General features: G+C 42.4%; 2 protein-coding genes across 3 annotated transcripts in view; one reads left to right on the forward strand and one right to left on the reverse strand.

Moving 5' to 3' along the window:
• Positions 1-2,866: 2,866 nt before the first annotated feature.
• The window catches only part of LOC311294605 (hydroperoxide isomerase ALOXE3-like), a 38,628-nt gene continuing 23,485 nt past the window's right edge, over positions 2,867-18,009 (reverse strand). Inside the window, exons 12-16 of the mRNA XM_084415559.1 lie at positions 10,697-10,866; positions 6,386-6,507; positions 5,777-5,877; positions 3,744-3,914; positions 2,867-3,128 (exon numbers count right to left, since the gene is read on the reverse strand). Coding sequence (XP_084271685.1) covers positions 2,949-3,128; positions 3,744-3,914; positions 5,777-5,877; positions 6,386-6,507; positions 10,697-10,866 — 744 coding nt within the window. The 3' untranslated portion in view covers positions 2,867-2,948. The remainder of the gene's footprint in view (positions 3,129-3,743; positions 3,915-5,776; positions 5,878-6,385; positions 6,508-10,696; positions 10,867-18,009) is intronic.
• LOC311295676 (piggyBac transposable element-derived protein 4-like) lies at positions 10,901-17,348 on the forward strand. Of its 2 annotated transcripts, XM_084417139.1 has the most exons (4): positions 10,901-14,910; positions 15,106-15,156; positions 15,296-15,385; positions 15,577-17,348. In XM_084417139.1, exon 4 carries the CDS (start codon positions 15,689-15,691, stop codon positions 17,183-17,185), a length of 1,497 nt encoding a protein of 498 aa, XP_084273265.1. In that variant the 5' UTR covers positions 10,901-14,910; positions 15,106-15,156; positions 15,296-15,385; positions 15,577-15,688; the 3' UTR covers positions 17,186-17,348. The 2 variants fall into 2 exon arrangements, with proteins under 2 accessions (XP_084273265.1, XP_084273266.1); XM_084417140.1 differs by lacking the exon at positions 10,901-14,910 and having other exon boundaries at positions 14,939-15,156.

Consider the following 18,009-nt stretch of genomic DNA (forward strand, 5'->3'; position numbering starts at 1 on the left):
AACACCCGCCAGCAAAAACCCGATAGCTTTGGTAGGGAACGAAGAACCTGTGCACCGGTGCTCCCAATCACGCCGCAATCAACCAGTCACCTGCAGACAATACAAACGCAACACACACATACACACACACAAAACAAGGAAGGACTGACAGGGACGTCACACCTTCCCCCATAAAAAAACCTCTGTAATTATAGGGTAAACCCCGCTGGAACCTCTATGTATCCAAGCATATCGAGGTCACTCTGACCCTGTATCAGAGCACATCTCCTTCGCTACCATACAATCACTATTCACTAACCTGGAACCTAGAAATAGAACACAATGATAAACAGAATAAAGACAGAGAAATACATTAACTCTTAAGACACAGGTGCCCGGGACAATGCGTCCGCCAAAACATTTTCAGTTCCCTTTATATGGCAGATCTCCAAATTATAAGGTTGTAGAAATAATGACCAGCGCATCAACCTCTGATTAGGATTTTGAAGGGTCGTCAAAAACGTAAGGTGATTATGATCACAATAAATCACAACTGACGTACACCCCCTCCCACATAAACGTCAAAGTGCCCAAACCAGCACCAATGCCTCTTTTTCAATAACTGAATAATTCAGCTGATATGACAAGAATTTTCTCGAAAAGAAACATACTGGACGTTCAACTCCCTTATCATCATCCTGTAAAAGGACAGCTTCTGTCTCTACCTTGCTAGCATCTACATGCATCTAAGGGGTTTTTGGGGTCCTAGAGATGTTCTGACATGCCCTGACATTTGTGCTTTTTTCAGTTGCTTATAAACATATTAATGGCAAAGGTGTAATTACACTCTATTTAGCACAAACAGGGCTACCATAATATGTGAGCAACATGCATGTACATGTTTTCATTTTTGAGAGAATAATGTTTATGCATGGTTTTTGAAAACACAAAAAACTAAAGTTTCTGAAATAAGGCCACAAAACACATACTAAATATGTGTCCACAAGACTTTTGACTAATGGATGTCGTTGCCTAGAGTTTTTTCTTCAAAATGATGTGAAAATCATCCTGCCTAACCCTTCACATAAAACAATACATTGATTTAAATCTTGTAAAACACTTTTTGTTTGGAAAGGCAATATGCGCAAAGGGCGTCAACGATCCAATGCCGTCATGCATATTTAGTGATTCACACCTGAGGAGACAATGGGCCCCGCATACTTAATGAGCCATTCATTCAGGCGTGTGACTTGGCCACAAGAAAGAATGCAAGAGCATTGGTTCACAGTTGGAAGCATCACAATTTTTTTATTTTTCCACAAATTGTGCTTGCAAATTGTATAATATCCAAGGTAAACATGTCTAATCAACTTCACCATTGCTCTGCTGCATAGAGAACTGCTTTACACAAATTTTGTCTTAACTAGTTTTGTGGGATGTTGTGGTTGAAGTAATGCATTATAATTTTATTTAACTTTTTAGGAAAAGCAACATTAAGTTTCTATTTTTTCTTATTTTTTCTTTCCTCAAAAGTGGGATTCATTCACTTTTTCACTCACTCATTCATTCACTGGCTCATTCATCACTCGCTCATTCATTCACTCACTCACTCATGATCGTTCACGCCCCCACGCATATTGCCTTTCCAAACAAAACGTGTCTTACAAAATGTATGTGAATGATTAGGCTAGACGATTTTCAGATAATTTTGAAGCAAAAACTCTAGACAACAACATCCATTAGTCAAACGTCTTGTGGACACATATTTAGTATGTGTTTTGTGGCCTTATTTCAGAAACTTTAATTTTTAGTTTTTTATTCAATAACTATGCATAAGCATTATTCTCTCAAAAATACAAACATGTACATACATGTTGCTCACATATTATGGTAGCCCTGTTTATGCAAAATAGAGTGTAATTACACATTTGCCATTAATATGTTTATATGTACATGGTATTTGTAATACCAATTTATTGTGTGCTGTATTGTTTTATTGTTATATGTGTGTTTGAATAACTGGCCCGCCTATCTTGGCCAGGACACTCCTGTAAAAGAGATTTTAATCTCAGTGAGGTTCTCTCCTGGTTAAATAAAGGTAGCCTAATATAATAATAATAATAATAAGCAACTGAAAAAAGCACAAATGTCAGGGCATGTCAAAACATCTCAAGGACCCCAAAAACACCTTAGATCCCAGAGGGTTAATATTGCAGGAATGTACTGATTTATGTCACTAGATGACACCAAAGTTGTAAAAACATATCTCAGAACTAGTCCAGTCATTGTAAGCCAAAATGGGGGTCAACCTTGAACAAATTGCAACAGAAGCAAACTCAACTGATTTTGTATCCTCAATATGTCCTGAGCAAGGAAAAAAAAAAGGCCACGAAGAGTCCCATTAGGGGAAAGTTTCGAAAAAGACCCAAATATAGCCTTTTTATACACTTTTTCATTATTTTTCTTACGTGAATAGGGTAACATTTTTAACCTTTTGATATCACCATGAAAATTACTGAGTTGATTACTTATATCAAGACAAAAGTATTACACGTTTCTTTTTTAAATAGTTTGTTAACGTGGACAAACGGTGCATAATCTAATTACGTATGTGCTAATCTGCATAAATACCACAACAGATCTAAACATTGTGTATAGTCAGATGAAAATGTCTTGTTGAATTTGGTTGACAAATAACAGTAAAATACTTAATGTTAAGGTCTGAATGGAACCCATTATGCTACCCATGAACATTAATACATAGAGGCAGGAAGAAGTACTTTAGAACAATTTGTTTAACCTTTTTTCATAAAATGACTGGACTAAACCCACATATTAAGCAGTACCTTTTCTTCCCTGAAATCCAATATCCATGACACACTTTGAGTAATTTTTGCTTTGGTCTTTATTGTGATTGGCAAAGCTATTAATAGAAAGACAAATGTATTAAGAAGGACTACTGTATCCTTTCAAATGGCTACACTGTTGTCCACATTTTTGGGGCTCAGATAGGTGTAGGGAAGCTCCAACTTCTTGTTCCGCTTCTCGATGAGATCTGACAACTCCCTCAGATCCTTTTGAAAATCTTCAATGAGCTTGCAAGGGACCTCTTCATCATACAGATTTTCTGGGAAATATCCCAGAGGGTACTACGGACAGGGTATCAAGATTGTAATCGTAAATAGCATGTTGATAAGAAACATGTTTATAACAATGTTTAACACACTGCGTATGACACCATTGTCATCTAGAGTAAGGCCTAGTCCACACGGACACGGGTATTTTTATAACCGGAGTTTTTCCTCCTGCGTTTAAAAAAAAAAAACCTTTCCACTCATGCTCGGTTTAAAAGAAATCTCCGCCTACATGAAAGCGCAAAAACACGCTATCAAGCGCTGTAAAGAGCATGCCACACCAGTAGGCGGCAATATAACCCTAATCGTAAAGCCACGTTGGCCAATCAGAAGCCTGAATCAGAAGCAAAAACCCCGGTTTTACTGTCTACACGACAACACTGCAACCGGCGTTTCTGAAAATCCTCACCCTGGCAGGGGTTTTCAAAAATGTTTGGTTTCAGTGACCTGATACTGCGTTTCCGTGTGGACGAACCACGTAAAAAAGTCACGGTTATAAAAATACCCGTGTCCGTGTGGACAAGGCCTAATATGATGGCATTCACAAGAATGCCATTCCGATTGTTAACTTTTACACAACAAAATTGATTTGCAGTCTTTTAACATGTGCCCTGATGGTGTAAAACTCACATGGTCTGCGGAGTCCTTGCTCAGGAGTTTCAGGACAGCCATCCCATTCACCGTGGTGCTCACATCAGGCAGGGTCTCCAGGATCGTGTCCTCAGTGGTCTGGCCTTTCTCCTTGGGAGGGGGCTTTCTGAGGGCAGTGGGGTAGTTAGGCATCCATCCGCCAAATTCAAACTGGGGGGAAAGAATTGGTGAAAATTGTGATATTTAAGCTAAATATTCATTAAGAATAAAAAGAGCACATAATTAACATTACTCAGGCCATGGAAAGTGGATATGGACAAGTTTTTTCTTCTCATCATGGGCTACTTACTCTAGGGCAGTGGTTCTCAAACTTTATTTAGTCATGCCCCCCTTAAAGGATCATTTCACCTTTGGGAACATTATCTTTATTGAAAGTGGGTCATGTATGTAGTCAAAATGTAACGTAAATTCCAAATGTGGTGCCTTCTTGACCGAAGAAAGACAGAAAGTAACTTTAGGGCACATTTGTATGGAAGACAACAACACACCACCATATTGTACAGCTCCGCAAGCCACTCCCACTAATCCAGTTCATAACACAAACGTCCGTGTCCTCGTCTGATTCAGAGATTTCATCCAGGAGAAATTAGCATCGTTGAAATTCTTTGCAGTAGAAGGACTCCATCTCTGGAGCCACAGCAGCCACCTTCTTTTCCTCCATCAGCCTCAACTGTTCTTCGCTATATTGTGGCTCGTAAAGATAGCCACGAACAACTGATTCGAGCATCAGACTTTCTAAATCCTCTTCTTCCATATCATACTGAGTACCTTCTGCCATTGTCGTAACTTCACATCTGGCTCCACAGCGCCTGTTAGCTTAGCTTTCAAACAAGATGGCGGATATTGCTTTTAGTTTCTACGTCCCACCCACTGATCTGTAATAAGTCTGTAGTGTAAGTGGGTCCCACCCCCTGGAAAAATGAGGAACGAGTGTTTGTAGTCTCAACCCCTCTACGAAGATATGGGACGTCCTGCTTAGAATGACATTATAGATGACAGAATCATTATAAGCAGGAACTGCAACACTGAAATCCGTATTTCTCCCGTCTCAGAGGAAAACGAGGGAATAATGCACGACCATTAAAAAATATGGTTTCTAATGATACAAAGCTTAATGCAAATGGGTGAAGTGTCCCTTTAAACACTTTTAAAAAATCTAGTGGCAAGTCAACAGTCTTAAGAATGATTCAGTGGAATTGGCGTTTGGTGCCGCTCTATAAAGGCAAAGCGCTATTCATGCACTTGAAAGCCATTATAACGGCTGTGTTCTGTTTTTCTGCTGATCTCCTTATAATAGTTCTTTACGATTGTAGCTTGTCAGATTGTATGAACATGATCCTCGCTGTAAGATCTCAGTTGATCAATCAATGATACGTTCGGTGATGTGAGCTGCATTACACGCGGGATTGAAATAGTGGCTACAAAGACATCATTCATTTTCGTCATGGCTTGTCTTGAAAAACAAAGACAGTTTGATGGTCTTCGTAGGAGAAGTCACACTGCAGGACTGAGATTCAAATCTTCTGACACTGCCAGAATTTCATCAGAGGTAAAATCGTCTGTCTTTGAACATGTCAAAATAATGATTGAAGACTTCAGATTTTAGTCAAGGATCAGAGGAATCTTTTAGGATTTGGTAAATTGGTATCAGATGGCCAAATTGTGGCCAAAATCACAGTGTGCACTTGGCTTAACACAACAGATCACAAAACTCTAGAACATGACTATATACATGAATCAAAGCACATGAACACGTGACACTGAATGTACAGCTAGAGGAATGTGTGGAGCAATTCGCTGGATTTGAGAAAAAGTGTATGAGATTTGGCAGTGTTGGTAAAGTTCACTTTCTACATGAACTAGTTCAAAGTTCAGTTCACAAATTTTAAAATGAACTAGTTCAGTTCATAGTTCATATACTCAAAATTTTAATAGTGTATGAGATTGGGATCACGGAGTGCAGCTTTAATGGCTCTGTGTGATTGGAAGTGAATTGACTTGTACTAACTGACCTGTCCATTGTTTACAGCGGCATGTTGGGCTGATGCAGTGAAGATCACCATGGTAACAAACTTGATAAGCTCTTTCAATGTCTGAAAAGATGATGGTATTCCTGGGAAGAAGAATGAAAGGCTGTTTCTGTGGGGAACTCAGTTTAGGATGTTTATACATAAACACACACACACACACACACACAAACAAACTGAAATGGAGAGTGGAGCCATAAACCAAACTACTTTTGACTATTGACCTGGTTAAATTATTTTCCATAAAACAGTGAATTACAGTGGGGTTTACAAAAGAAGGTTGTGCCTCAAAGCAAAAATGTTCTTATGCTGTGCAAATGAACACAAAATAAAAAGAAAGGAAGCCTTTGTTGGATTAAATGTCCTAATATGGCAACAATTCCGTTGGAAATGCATACTCATTGGTCGCGACACTTTATTTATTCCACCAGAAATCAAGTCAAGTCATCTTCATTTATATAGCGCTTTTATCAATGTAGATTGTTTCAAAGCAGCTTTACATAGATAAGCGTATAATTTAAGGTAACAGATTGTTCAAATCACACTTGCAGCATCTTCAACTGCAACAGCCTTGATAACGGACTGATAACAGACCTGAGGAATCTCTTTCCAGGAAGCCATTGGTGAATATCTCACTGATCCAACCGTGCAGCTCTGTGTCCTTCTGCACGTGTGCATCACTTTGATAGTAGTGTGGCAAGAAAGCTGCAACAAACCTGTAAGCAACCACAGTCAGATATTTGCCAGGTTTAGATATTTACAGCTTTACTTTTTTTTTGTAGATTTGCTTTGCATTTATTTCTTAAAGTCCCTGTAAAGTCAATTCTAAAAAAAAATCTTAACACATTATAAATGTTAGAAATGTATTGATAAAACACATTACAAAGACTGTGAACTGTGAAGTACTGAATTGTGGAGTTAGACCGTTAAACGGTAACTAAACCCTAAAACAACTTTTTTTAGTTAATGATCTGTAAGACTGGGGCTTTATTAATGCTGTTCATTGATTCAAGTAATTTTTTTGACATTTGGGTTTAAAGTGTTGTAACAGTTCTGAAAGGCTGTTCCATTTTTGTATTGTAATGCTACTCCCCACCTCAAGGGGGTCTAGGGAGGTTTCTATAGGAAGGGCTATCCTTTTAAAAGAGACAAGTAAGAATGTTTAGGAGGTATTGTCAGGTCTTTGAGTGTTTTGCTCAACTGAGATCGACACAAGAAACCCTATTACGAGGAACCTTATTGGTTCTACAGCTCAATGTAAGTTGTATATATTTTGTAATGCTATGTTTATTGTATTTGTCAATTGCATATTTTGATTTGTGTTTGCCTGTTTATTTAGAGGGTTCTTTTTTGACTTCATTCTATTTGGACACTTCATCTGGACTTTGTTGTGCTCTAATTCCACGGCTACACCTTTGTTTGTTTCCCGGACTGGTGGTTGATTTATGATTTGGACCCCTTATAAGTTGGACTTCTACTCATGGATTTCTATTGAACTTTTGGAACATTGTAAACACGCACCAGTTGCCTGGACTACTTCTGGTATTGTGAGAAATTTACTTTATTTCTGCCTGAACCTGAACTTGTGTTGAACTGAAAAGTTCTTGCATAAAGAATCCTCTTTCTTGTTGTATTGAGTTGCTGATGATATTGCTTTTGTGAATTATATAGTAATGGTTTGGGTTATCTCACAAAACTTTAAATACACTTAACTCTCATCTTAGATGAATGGATCCCCTTCATTTAGTGTGTAACCAAAATTAGAAATGTTACATGTTAATTTAATTCTACAATATATGGTGTAAAAACGTCTGAGTGCTGCCCTCTTCAGGTTGAACAGTGGCTACTGCAGTTGAATTTTCCTATTGGAAGTTGTGGAGGCCTGTGACTCAGAGGGAACCAGTTAACCACGCCCTTGCCTACTGTCGATGACGCACTAGAGACGCTGAGCTCCTGGCCCCGCCCCTACTGTCAGATGACGCACTGGAGACGCTGAGCTCCTGGCCCCGCCCCTACTGTCGATGACGCACTGGAACCACTGAGCTCCTGGCCCCGCCCCTACTGTTGATGACTCACTAGAGACGCTGAGCTCCTGGCCCCTCCCCTACTGTTGATGACGCACTGGAACCACTGAGCTCCTGGCCCCGCCCCTACTGTCAGATGACGCACTGGAGACGCTGAGCTCCTGGCCCCGCCCCTACTGTCAGATGACGCACTAGAGACGCTGAGCTCCTGGCCCAGTCCCTACTGTCGATGACGCACTAGAGACGCTGAGCTCCTGGCCCCGCTCCTACTGTCAGATGACGCACTGGAGACGCTGAGCTCCTGGCCCCGCCCCTACTGTCGATGACGCACTGGAGACGCTGAGCTCCTGGCCCTGCCCCTACTGTCGATGACGCACTAGAGACGCTGAGCTCCTGGCCCCGCCCCTACTGTCAGATGACGCACTGGAGACGCTGAGCTCCTGGCCCCGCCCCTACTGTCGATGACGCACTGGAACCACTGAGCTCCTGGCCCCGCCCCTACTGTTGATGACGCACTAGAGACGCTGAGCTCCTGGCCCCTCCCCTACTGTTGATGACGCACTGGAACCACTGAGCTCCTGGCCCCGCCCCTACTGTCAGATGACGCACTGGAGACGCTGAGCTCCTGGCCCCGCCCCTACTGTCAGATGACGCACTAGAGACGCTGAGCTCCTGGCCCAGTCCCTACTGTCGATGACGCACTAGAGACGCTGAGCTCCTGGCCCCGCTCCTACTGTCAGATGACGCACTGGAGACGCTGAGCTCCTGGCCCCGCCCCTACTGTCGATGACGCACTGGAGACGCTGAGCTCCTGGCCCTGCCCCTACTGTCGATGACGCACTAGAGACGCTGAGCTCCTGGCCCCGCCCCTACTGTCAGATGACGCACTGGAGACGCTGAGCTCCTGGCCCCGCCCCTACTGTCGATGACGCACTGGAGACGCTGAGCTCCTGGCCCCGCCCCTACTGTCAGATGACGCACTGGAGACGCTGAGCTCCTGGCCCCGCCCCTACTGTCGATGACGCACTGGAGACGCTGAGCTCCTGGCCCCGCCCCTACTGTCAGATGACGCACTAGAGACGCTGAGCTCCTGGCCCCACCCCTACTGTCGATGACGCACTAGAGACGCTGAGCTCCTGGCCCCGCCCCTACTGTCAGATGACGCACTGGAGACGCTGAGCTCCTGGCCCCGCCCCTACTGTCAATGACGCACTAGAGACGCTGAGCTCCTGGCCCCGCCCCTACTGTCGATGACGCACTGGAGCCGTTGAGCTCCTGGCCCAGTCCCTACTGTCGATGACGCACTGGAGCCGCTGAGCTCCTGGCCCCGCCCCTACTGTCAATGACGCATTGGAGCCACTGAGCTCCTGGCCCCACCCCTACTGTCGATGACGAACTGGAGCCGTTGAGCTCCTGGCCCTGCCCCTACTGTTGATGATGCACTGGAGCCACTGAGCTCCTGGCCCCACCCCTACTGTCGATGACGCACTAGAGACGCTGAGCTCCTGGCCCCGCCCCTACTGTTGATGACGCACTGGAACCACTGAGCTCCTGGCCCAGTCCCTACTGTCGATGACGCACTTGAGACGCTGAGCTCCTGGCCCCGCCCCTACTGTCGATGACGCACTGGAGCCATTGAGCTCCTGGCCCCGCCCCTACTGCTGATGACGCACTGGAGCCACTGAGCTCCTGGTCCAGTCCATACTGTCAGATGACGCACTAGAGACGCTGAGCTCCTGGCCCAGTCCCTACTGTCGATGACGCACTGGAGACGCTGAGCTCCTGGCCCCACCACTACTGTCAGATGACGCACTAGAGACGCTAAGCTCCTGGCCCCGCCCCTACTGTCGATGACGCACTGGAGCCGCTGAGCTCCTGGCCCCGCCCCTACTGTCGATGACGCACTAGAGACGCTGAGCTCCTGGCCACGCCCCTACTATCGATGACGCACTGGAGCCGCTGAGCTCCTGGCCCAGTCCCTACTGGCGATGACGCACTGGAGCCACTGAGGCTGTCCCCCTCCCCTATCAGTTCGCCGCTCAATCGTGAGTTACTGTCAGTGCTATTTACTACAGCCTACAGTTTGCTAGCTAGCTTCACGGAAATGCGTATTACCTGGATGCAATCACTTACGAAACAGATCGGTGTCCTTATTTCAATTTCATATCAACCAGAGGTGGATTCATTTTGTGAAGTGCCACCTTGATGGAGAGCTGAGGATCACCACCAACACCCGCCTCTGTAGTGATCATTTTACACGGGATACTTTTATAAACTTTCGTCAGAGACAACTGGGATTCACTGATAATCCGCTGTTACTGGTGAATGGGGCCGAAACGACTATCTCCCGCCTCTGCCTTCATCCTCCCGTCGCGCGACAACTGGTGCCATGATTGGCAGTGTGTGTCCACGAGTCAACTTTCCCACGAGTGGGCGTGGTTTCAGCGCAGCCAGTGGACACGCCCCCAGCGTTTGAGAGCAGAGACCACTGCTAATTTTTTCAAGATTTAGATAGCTTATTTTATTTGCTTGGCTGCTTTTTTTTATTATCAATTTTATTAGATTTTTTTTATTATCAAATTTGGCTGGGTGGCTAGTAACACATTTTTCTGTGGTGTCACAAACTCAGAACACATACTTAATTTTGACTTTACAGGGACTTTACAACACAGTACATGTACAGCCTGTGCTTACTGAATAAACCCATGAACCTGTATAATTGACACTATATTTGTTGACATTTGAATCAGAAAGTGCACCAGGATGCATAAGTTCAGCCCTAAAACTGGATGTATTATGTAACACACAGAGATAGACCTTTATGATAAAATCATAATGCCTTTAAATAAAACACTAGACTAAACTCCACTGGTAGTCATACTTGTTGATGATATTCCACAGTTTCATCCCGTCATCTCGGTAGTAGTAGTGGGGTACATTCTCCAGGCCTCTCTCAGAGATGTTATCAGGAAGACAGAGGGAGTTGTAGGTCAGGGAGGCAGTAGCGCGCTTCAGCAACTTTTCCAATGACTCTCCACCTACTCCTGCATACTAAGAGTAGTATCATTAACAGAGAGAAGACATGACATAAAGTTAGGTTAAAGGCTACTGTAAAAAGTAAGTTCTTTCACCACAAATCCCATAATAATTTCCCCAAAATTTAAATAAAAAATAAAAAATGTAGTAAAAGAGTAGATTGTTAAAGACAGTCATCACAGAAAACATTAAAGATCCATTTTGTATTTTTTTTTTAACAATCTCACAAGATATGTTTGCAGGTACTGTAACTGATGTGTGGCTGAGGGAGACATTGAATGAAGTTCTTGATGAAGCATCGATAGAAATTGGAGAAACCGAGGAAGCACTGGAGTTCTTTGATGGTTGTGGAGCAGTTTCAAACAGCATCTACCTTCCCCTGTTTAAGATGATATAGTTGCTCACCAATGGTTGAATCTCCTTGTGGTCGACCAAAGACCTTGCGGAAGTGCCTTGTGAAACTATCCAGGGATTGAGTTACAGGTCCTGCTTGAGTCCAGAGAGTTTCGGCCCACTGTAAAGCTCGCCCCGACAGCAGGGATATAATAAAGGCAAAACGCTGCGGTTGCATCTCTAGAGCCAGTGATCATTGTAAAAGGAATCCGTTGCAATTCTCCGCCGAGCCAGAGTAGGGCGCCAGGTTGGCCACGTGACTGGCAGAATGGCGGATATTGTGGCTGTGGAAGCGCTGAGCGCGCGCTTGAGTCCGTCCACGATCTCCTGAAAAGGATCTGGAGAGCTCATGCTGTGTTAAAGTGGGTCTGGTCCTCTGTAATGGATTGTCTTAGATGGAATATAATCAAGAAAGGGTTTATTGAAGTATAGTGAAATCAATGGAAATAGATGGGAGATGTCAATGGAGATAATCACTGAAGAGAATGGCTTGGAACTTTACTGTAACATGGGCGATGCAGAGGAGATGCAGAGAAGATGCAGGGGTGGTGACTTCAGAGTGGGATGAGGAGCACACATCTTGCGAGGACCCATGAAGAGGAGGCAGGTAGGTAGAGCACAGGGAAGCACACATGGGGCGAGGAGTATTGAGACTAGGAACGCAGGAACATAGAATATGCAGAGAATATACGGGTGTCACGATCTCAGCCTGTGTTCATGTCTTGTGTGAGGACTTGTGTTATTTCCTGTCTTGTGCCATGTTTTGTAGTTTTTCATGCTGATTAATCTCCCGTGTTGTATTGTTAGTTCCCTTGGTTACCCTTGTATGTTCCCATGACAATCAACCACACCCCCTTGCTACCTTGTTAGCCTGTGTATAAATTTCCCTTGTGTTTTTCTTGTGGTTTGTCAGTCGTTGTTTGCTGTACCATGTTCCTGTCCTGAGTTTCTTTGTTTGCGCTGTATTACCTGTTTGTATTATTATTAAAGTAGTGATTGCATGTGGATTCTCTCTCTGCTTCGTCCCTGCCTCTCTGTTACAACGGGTAATCAGTCTTTATCTCAAGTCTTTAGTCTAATCTCAAGTACGAGACCAGACAACTATGAGGCTCGAGGTGTGTGCTTAAGTATGTGTGTGGTGATGAACTTGAGAGGTATCAGGTCTGTGTGATACTCCGGGGATGGTGCTATCTGTGATTGGCTGGTGACAGAGCCTGGGTTAGGCTTGTGTAAGGATAATGCCTTCCCCCAGACAACCTCTCCTGATTATCCGGTTTAGATTAGGAAGGACGCAGAAATGCACTGGCCGGAGCATGTTTTTGCTGAGGCTGATCCACCAACAGGCACACAATCCAATTGTTCCCCTATGTCTACTTCAATCCATTTCCTTATGATTGCTCAAAGAACCTGGGTTGGCCCAGCCTTGTACAAAATTAAGTCTCCCTCCTCTGAGGGTTAAGTTAAATATATAAAAGGATTTTAGTCCTAATCCCCTGTAAGGGGTAGGTTTTAGTTATTGTGTTGATACAGGGATAGTCCAATTGTATCCTAATTAAGTCACCCTCCTGTGAGGGGTAGGTTTAGGTATGTTAAGAATTTAGTCCTAATCCCTTGTAAGGGGTAGGTTTTAGTGCTTGTGCAGGTACAGGGATAGTCCAATTGTATCTAAACTAAGTCACCCTCCTGTGAGGGGTAGGTTTAGGTATGTTAAGAATTTAGTCCTAATCCCTTGTAAGGGGTAGGTTTTAGTGCTTGTGCAGGTACAGGGATAGTCCAATTGTATCTAAACTAAGTCACCCTCCTGTGAGGGGTGGGTTTAGGTATGTTAAGAATTTAGTCCTGATCCCCTGTAAGGGGTAGGTTTTAGTGCTTGTGCAGATACAGGGATAGTCCAATTGTATCTAAACTAAGTCACCTTCCTGTTAGGGGTAAGTTTAGGTATGTTAAGAATTTAGTCCTGATCCCCTGTAAGGGGTAGGTTTTAGTGCTTGTGCAGATACAGGGATAGTCCAATTGTATCCTAATTAAGTTACCCTCCTGTGAGGGCTAAGTATATTAACCCTCTGAGGTCGGCAAACGCGCCCCCGCGTTTTGCTGGATTTTTTTCACATAGCAGCAACATAAACTTAAAAAAATCCGTCATTTACGGTCATATTAATAAAATAAATACATGATTATAAACTATAGAGGGTCTTCTTTTTTTGTGTACACTCACATTAACATCAAAACCTTGTTTTTATTTTTAAATAAATAAAATAAACAGGGTGCGCTTTCAGCTCACTCTGTCTCCGCAAAAATCTTTCTGAAACAAGTCTGGAAAATGAACTGAAACTCAGCTAATACTTATCACACAACCATGAAACATGCGTCTAAAGAAAGCTTTAAATTTCTACTTTTAAATAAAACAATTCACATTCAAAACAAATATTCTCCTGCAATGTTATCTGTATGAAACTAAAGAGAAGTACAGTTTCTCCCGTCTCACCTAATTATCGGTAATGAGTTCACACCCACTCGCAGAGCGCGCTATTCATAAGATAATGTGCTGAGGTGATCTATGCAAAATAAGGTAAACGCCCCCTGAAATGCCTTAAAACCAGCAAGTTTCATTCATTCACTTTCCTGCGCCGTTGGAAGATGACACGATTTACTGGTGAGGAAGCACTTCAGCTAGTCCTGGATAGTGAAGAGGAGTTCACTTTTTCCTCAGAAGAAGAGCACGACTCTGACGACGAACATTTGTATTTTGAAGAGCGGATTGATCCAGGCGTGGATAATATTTCGGATGAGTAAGTCTTTTTAAATTTACTTGCATAAGTTGACAAGCTATTTTATATAAACGTAGGCTACATATTTAACTGGTTGGACCATTTCCATACTTGTCATTCAGAGTAATCTATATTTAAATGGTCTAGGCTGCTGTATAAAGTAGGAGAGATGCTTCATGCAGTCTGTTTTCTTTCGTTTTTAATAGTTTTGTTCAAAATAACACATTTCGAGCTTTCCATATATTTCTCTGGTAGATTTTAGGCAAAGCTTATGAGTTTGGGTTCATTTATGAGATGAGCTCCAGTTCACATGCCGACACGGAGCTTTATTGCCTGCTATTTTTAATTCTTATGTATTAAATACAAAACGAAATTCACTTTAAAGAAAGGCTTTATACAAAAAATAAACCTAATGAAATGGTCAAAATCTTGTCTGCCCACTCCATTTGTCTCGCGATTGCGCATGATCTTAGATCATGGCCTGTATGAAAGTTAGGATTTTGAAATTAATTTAGAAAATATTATGTATGTTTAGATTATATTTTGACTAGTGTTTATGCTGCCTCATTATCATCAACGAAAAGTGCTTGCAAATATCTATTGCAAATGTGTGTATGTGCTGAAATGTGTAAATATGCCCAGCTGATGAATTGCAAATGTGTTAATGCATGCGTTTGCGTTGTGCTATCTCCGTAATGGCCCATTGACACGCAATATATGCCTACAGCACGTGTCTACAATTATTTGCATCAGTTATTCATATAGACTAATGGTAATATACTTTGAAATATTTATGTTATAATAGTTTTCAACTTTTTTAAAAAAAAAGGAATGTAGCTGCATCACCTTCATCTGCAACTCGGAGGGCGCGCAGCAACACAGTCGAACATCAGAATGAGTAAGTACATATTTACCCATGTTAGTTAATTTTTTTTTTTACAATATGAGCCTGTATGACTTTATTTTTGGTTGATAATATTACATATTTTTTCTTTGTGTTATCTTATCAGCATGCTATGTCCATCAGTTGTGCATGTGCTGGAATAGTAGTCTAAAACATATATTAATAATAGTTTTTAACTTTTTTTGAAAGGAATGTAGGTTCTGCAACTCGCACTAAGAGGACATGCAGAAATCAGAAAGAGTAAGTACATATTTACCCACTATTTTACAGATGTTAGACCTGATGTTGTTTTATCAACATGCTGACTGTCCATCAGTTATGCATGTGTACTTAGTACTTTGTTCAACCTTTATTAATATTAATATTATTATTTTTATAGGAATGTGGTAGCATCACCCTCAGCCTCACCTGCAACTCGCACTGGGAGGGCACGCGATAGGTGTCGTTCAGTTTTGAGAACAACTGAAAAGTAAGTACACTTATTCCCTTTCTTTCAGATATTAGTATTATTCTGGTTTTACATATTCTGGTTTTACATAGTCCATACAAACATTATGTGTCTGTATGGCTTTGCATCTGGCCAATGTTACTTTTAATGATTGAAAAGCAGTTGTTATTTTGTGTAATAAAAATGCTCACAGTTGTTTGTTTGTTTTACAGCTATAAAGGTGATGGTGATCATCAGACACCTGTTGCAAAGAGGGCCAAGACAAACATTCAGACAAGCAGCAAGCAGTCTACTCTGTCATGGAAAACAGAGACTGACATTGATATGGTTCCACAGACTCTGAGATTCCTGCCTGCACGGAAACCTGGCCCACAGCTGAGTCCTGCTGATGCACACACTCCTCTGAGTCTCTTCAAAATGTTTTTTTCTGAGAATGCAGTGTCAACTCTGTGCCACAACACCAATGCTCAAGCTGCTGGTGCAATTGCTAAAGGCCGCAAATATAAATGGACTGATGTCAGCATCAGTGAGATGTACCGCTACATTGGGCTGCTTTTTTACATGGCTATGGTGAAGATCAGCTCCATCAGCGACTACTGGCGGCAAGACAGTCTTTTCTCTTTGCCTTTTCCTGCCACAATCATGTCCCGAGACCGATACCGCACCATTTCATGGAATGTGCACATGAGTCACCCAGATGCAGATAAGGAGAATGACAGAAAGAGGGGCACACCTGAACATGACCGGCTTTTCAGGGTCAAACCTCTCATGGTCAGTATTCGTCATGCTTGTAAAGCCTTCTATCATCCTAGAAGAAACTTAGCTGTCGATGAGAGAATGGTGGCATGCAAAGCACATACAGGTATGACGCAGTACATGAAAGCCAAGCCAACCAGATGGGGTTTCAAGTTGTTTGTTCTTGCAGACTCATCAAATGGATACACTGTGGACTTTTCTGTGTACACAGGAAAGAACAACTTTCCCACAGGCCATGGACTGTCACATGATGCTGTAACATCTCTTTTGGACTGTAAAGTTTTAGGCTCTGGGTACCATGTGTACATGGACAATTTCTACACAAGCCCAAAGCTCCTCAAAGAACTGTTTGCAATGAAGTTTGGTGCATGTGGGACTTACAGGGACAACCGGAAGGATTGCCCACGTGATGCAACTAATTCACTCTCCAAAAAATCTGCCAGAGGATCCATCAGGTGGATTCGGGATGGCCCTCTTGTATTTGTGAAGTGGATGGACACACGAGAGGTGTCTGTCTGTTCCACCATTCAATCTGCTTATACAGGAGACACTGCACAGAGGAGGGTGAAAACAAAAGATACATGGAGGACAACGACATTTCCATGTCCTGCACCTGTGACTGCATACAACAAACACATGGTGGGTGTTGACCTGTCAGATCAGCTCTTACAGTACTACACTGCACAACACAAAACAATGAAGTGGTACAGAAAGATCTTTCTACACTTCTTGGACATTGCTGCCACCAATGCTTTCCTTATCCACAAAGAGCTATGTGGTAACATGACCCATAAACAGTTCATGGAACAGCTTATTGCAGAGCTCTGTGGTGTGTCACAGAAAGTAGCACCAAAACCAACCAGTATTGACCATGTGCCGGTTTCAGGAGCGGAGCTGATCTCAGATGCAAAGAACATTTGCACAGTTGGTCGCAAGATCTGTGTGCTTTGCAAAGGACAGCTTGGTAAAAGGCAGGACACACCTTGGAAATGCCAGGCATGTAATGTTCACTTGTGTCTTCAGCCGAACAGGAACTGTTTTCAAAAATGGCACCAAGACATGTAACTATATTCTATCTGCCTTTATTTTAGTTTTTGCTCATTTTGCATTATTTTGCTTTATTTTGCTTAGAGCCCGCATCAACGGGGCATAAGCATTTACTGTGAGATACCTGCAAATTTAGAACATTTAGTTCCTCCACATAGAGGAATTACAATAAAACAGATTGAAAAACAAAACCTTTGAATCTCCTCTTCTTTGTTCAGGCACGTGATGGCCCATTAGCCAGTGGGGGAGTGTCTGTCACACCCCTGGTCTGAATCCCATTAATATTGATGAGCCATTACCACTCCCACGCATAAACCTCTTCTGACAAAAAAACTGTTTTACAAGGTTTAAATCAATGTATTGTTTTATGAGAACGATTAGGCAGGATGATTTTCAGATCATTTTGAAGAAAAAACACTAGGCAACAACATCCATTTGTCAAAAGTCTTGTATACACATATTTAGTATGTGTTTTGAGGTTTTATTTCAGCAACTTTCATTTTTATTTTTTCAAATAACCACGCATAAACATTATTCTCTTAAAAACACAAAGATTTACAAGCATGTTGATCAGATATGATGGTAGCCCTGTTTGTGCTTTATAGAGTGAATTTACACCTTTGCCATTAACATGTTTATAAATAACTGAAAAAACAACAAATGTCAGAGCATGTCAGAACACCTCCAGGGCCCAAAAAAACCCTCAGACTCCAGAGGGTTAAATGGGCAAAAAAAACTTTTTCATATCATCTCTCAGCAAAGTTTTTATTAATTTTATCTCATATTCAACCCTTTTGGAAACCATGTGTCCAGTTCTTTGATCCAATACCACTCCCTCTTCA

This window comes from Rutilus rutilus (genome assembly GCF_951802725.1).
Source record: "Rutilus rutilus genome assembly, chromosome: 8".
NCBI classification, from domain to species: domain Eukaryota; kingdom Metazoa; phylum Chordata; class Actinopteri; order Cypriniformes; family Leuciscidae; genus Rutilus; species Rutilus rutilus.

What these genes read in the sequence shown, in the direction of transcription:
- LOC311295676 (XM_084417139.1), top strand. Translation starts at nt 15,689, where the DNA reads ATGGTTCCACAGACTCTGAGATTCCTGCCTGCACGGAAACCTGGCCCA.